This window comes from Porites lutea, chromosome 14 (genome assembly GCF_958299795.1).
Source record: "Porites lutea chromosome 14, jaPorLute2.1, whole genome shotgun sequence".
In the NCBI taxonomy this organism is placed as follows: Eukaryota; Metazoa; Cnidaria; class Anthozoa; order Scleractinia; family Poritidae; genus Porites; species Porites lutea.
Window position 1 is genome coordinate 826,503 of NC_133214.1, and position 3,498 is coordinate 830,000.

General features: G+C 39.9%; 1 protein-coding gene across 1 annotated transcript; it reads left to right on the forward strand.

The window, feature by feature from the left end:
- Positions 1-284: 284 nt before the first annotated feature.
- LOC140924358 (D-inositol 3-phosphate glycosyltransferase-like) lies at positions 285-1,591 on the forward strand. The gene has a single exon (XM_073374395.1). It carries the CDS (start codon positions 308-310, stop codon positions 1,574-1,576), a length of 1,269 nt encoding a protein of 422 aa, XP_073230496.1. The 5' UTR covers positions 285-307; the 3' UTR covers positions 1,577-1,591.
- Positions 1,592-3,498: the final 1,907 nt, after the last annotated feature.

Genomic DNA, 3,498 nt, shown 5'->3' on the forward strand with positions numbered 1-3,498 from the left:
CCAGGCCGGGCGAATATAACCATGCTGTATTGTGTTACAGCTGTATGTCTTTGTAAAATTATCGAGAAATCAGCCATGGATGAATCTTTTGTCTTCTGTCCTTCGAGACTCGATCCTTGACTCAATTCTCAATAGCTTGTTCTGAATTCTCGATTCTCGATTTGCACAGGAATCAAGAATCACGAATTAAGTCAAGAATCGAGACTCGCAACGGACTGTCAACTTACTTTTGAATGGTACTGTATGTATAAGTAATTCTCTATGTTAACTTTTCTTTAAAGATGTATGACAACTTTGATGTTTGGCTATGGCATCTTCTTTATGGGAACCCCAGTCACAGGATTGCGGAGCAGATGATTCCTGCAAAGTGCAAGTCACTATTTTGGCTTCTGAATGGGGATCAAGCAAAGGGGGACTTTCCACGATAAACAGAGAGTTAGCCATTCAGTTGGCCAAATTCCCTGAAGTGGAAATCACTTTCTTTTTACCTCAATGCAGTCAAGAGGACAAGAAGGCAGCCATGAAGCATAATGTAAAGATCGTCGAGGCAACACCACTGCCTGGCTTTGAGCAACTGGACTGGCTTTGCTCTCCACCTGAAGATTTGCAAATCGACATTATCATAGGTCATGGAGTTAAACTCGGTAAACAGGTTCAAATCATTAAAAGATCTAAAAGGTGCAAATGGGTTCAAGTGGTGCACACAGATCCAGAGGAACTTGGAATGTTCAAGAACTATTCAGATCCAATTTCAAGAGGCGAGGAAAAGCACAAGATGGAAGTAAAACTGTGTGAAATGGCGGATCATGTTGTTGGAGTTGGTCCCAAGTTGAGTGAGGCCTTTCGATCCTATCTTCGCAGCTGTAAAAAAGATGACAGTGTTGTTGACTTCACTCCGGGAGTATTCGTAGAGTTTGCAACTGTAAAGCAGGCTCCTAGTGAAAGGCAACAACGCAGTGTCTTGGTGTTTGGTCGTGGAGACGTAGAGGACTTCAAATTGAAAGGATTTGACATCGCTGGGAAAGCAGTTGCTGAGTTAGAAGATATTCGTCTTGTCTTTGTTGGGGCTCCAGATGGAAAACACAAAGAAATAGCAAAACGGTTGACTGAATGTGGTGTCCCTGCAAGTCGCTTGAGAGTAAGAGGATTTGTTGAAGATCGAGAGAGTCTAAGGCGCTTGTTTCAAGAAGTGGATCTTGTTGTCATGCCTTCAAGAACAGAGGGCTTTGGATTGACAGGACTGGAGGCCTTGTCAGCTGGTCTCCCTGTGCTCGTCAGCCACAACTCCGGTTTTGGAAAAGCTTTACACAGTGTACCTTTTGGATCAACATATGTAGTGAACTCAGAGGAACCAGCAGATTGGACCTCTGCTATCAAAACAATCTTGGTCAAGGACAGAAGAAGTCGGCTTAAGGAAGCAGAAACCTTGCGCGAAGCCTATGGCAGGAAATACAACTGGGCCAAACAGATAAAAGATCTCATTGACATGATGATCAGTTGGGTGTATGGTATGAATGCCAATTTTCACGTTCTTAATACATTGCACAAGGAAATTATAATAGGATGTGGACTCTAATAAGAATTGAAAATAAACAAACAAAACCAAATTTGTGTAATATTTGCTGCCTTTTTGTCCTGGCTGAGATTGTGAAAAAAGGCGATTTCTAAGTTTTATGTTACATGTAAGCAAACAAAGTAAAGTAATATCAACCCAAACCATCTATCATATGCTTTATTTCCAGTTCACTGGCTTATGGGATTATTCCATACATCATCTGCATTTACCAAAACAGCCTGTTGTTATCTACTCTTTTTTGTCAACAGATGATTCTTTAGATTTCCAGAGCTCTTCAGAAACAAAAGGCAGAATTTTTCCATCCAGTGATAGAGCTTCTCAGCTAACGGAAGGGACAACTGTAGACCCTGAAGGTATCCCTGATGACTTAATAATAATAAGCTTCTTGAATGCCATTGCTGATCAAAAGTGTAACATTTGTTCATTAAAATTGTTAACATCATTTGAATCTGTCTTGGCTGACCCAAGTGTGGATGAACGATAGCTACAGTCAGGGACACAAGTAGTTGACACACTTGCTTTGTTGCATCTTTGCGTTTTATTATTACCATTTATTGCATTGTTGCAAAATAAACATGCTACAGTTGCTGAAAGTGGTGAGAATTTAATAAGTGCCCAGCGAATAAGCGACCACCTCGAATAAGCGCCCACTTTCAAGGTCCAAAAATTTAATATGCGCCGAGGTCAGTTAATCGAATAAATACGGTATTAGGGAGCTCAAGCAAAGACTTTTTTGATCAGCGCTACCTTTCAACTTGACGTGAGGCCTTTCCCTTTTAACATGCCTTGACGCTACCAAAAGTGTATTGCTAAGTGTCTTTGCTCTTATTGAGACAGTTTGCTGCAAAATATTTTGGGCATAACAGCTGCCCAAGATGCAATATGTTCACTTCCGTTTGACCCCATTGTGTTGTATGTGAAACACTGCTTAAGCAGAACACAAGATACTAACCAGCCTGCACTGCGCTTTGCAAAATTAATCAACGAGCTAACTGAGAACTATGGATTAAGCAAATATTATTAAAATCTTGCTAATTCTCTTATCATAAAAAAACTACTTGATGTCAATTTCAGAGGATTTTTTTCAATTAATCACTGCAATAGGATCCCAAAAATTATCAATATCCATGACCACTACAGCCCTACAAAACAATGGAAAATGTGATTATAAGTACCTGTTTTGTTTTGTTTTTTTTTTTCAGCTTGGAATGTTTTTCCATCTTTACAAAATTTACAATGTGATGCAGAGCAGGGTAGCAAAAAAAACAACCTACCATCTGATCTGAGAACTATTGCTGCCAACAAAGGATTCTTTGTTTCTGATAACCAAGCATCCGGGAACTGTTTGTTCCATGCATTATCAGAACAATTACAAAGTGTCATAGGAATTCAAATCTCACACAAGGAGCTAAGAAAAACCTTGGTTCAGTTCCTCGATGAGAACCCTAATCTGGTAAGTTGATGACTAGCCTAACTAACGGGCCTTCCATGTCTGTTTGGCGGATTCCTCCCATATGATAAGGAACTAAACATATCATGCTGTCCACGGGAGAACTAGTGAGTCGGCTCCAGCTTTATCTATCACTTATACTCTTGTATCACCCAGCTCGTCCTATTTTTAATTAGTTCATATCACTGCTTATTACTTCCCTACACCTGTTCCTTAAATTTGATCACGCCAATAATTGATTCCTTAACTCAGTTCGACATTTCTTTGCTAAACTAAATTGGATAAAAGCCGGCATTGAACATAACGAAGAAAGACTTAAGTATTATGGGATCAAGACTAGGCTTTCTCGATCTTCTTTAAAATTACCCACCTCTTCGCATTTAGCCTGAAATACATAAGCCTTGACAGCGAAACTTGGAGGGTAATAACAACCAAAACAACCATTTTAGGTCACTTGTCTTGGTGACGTCAC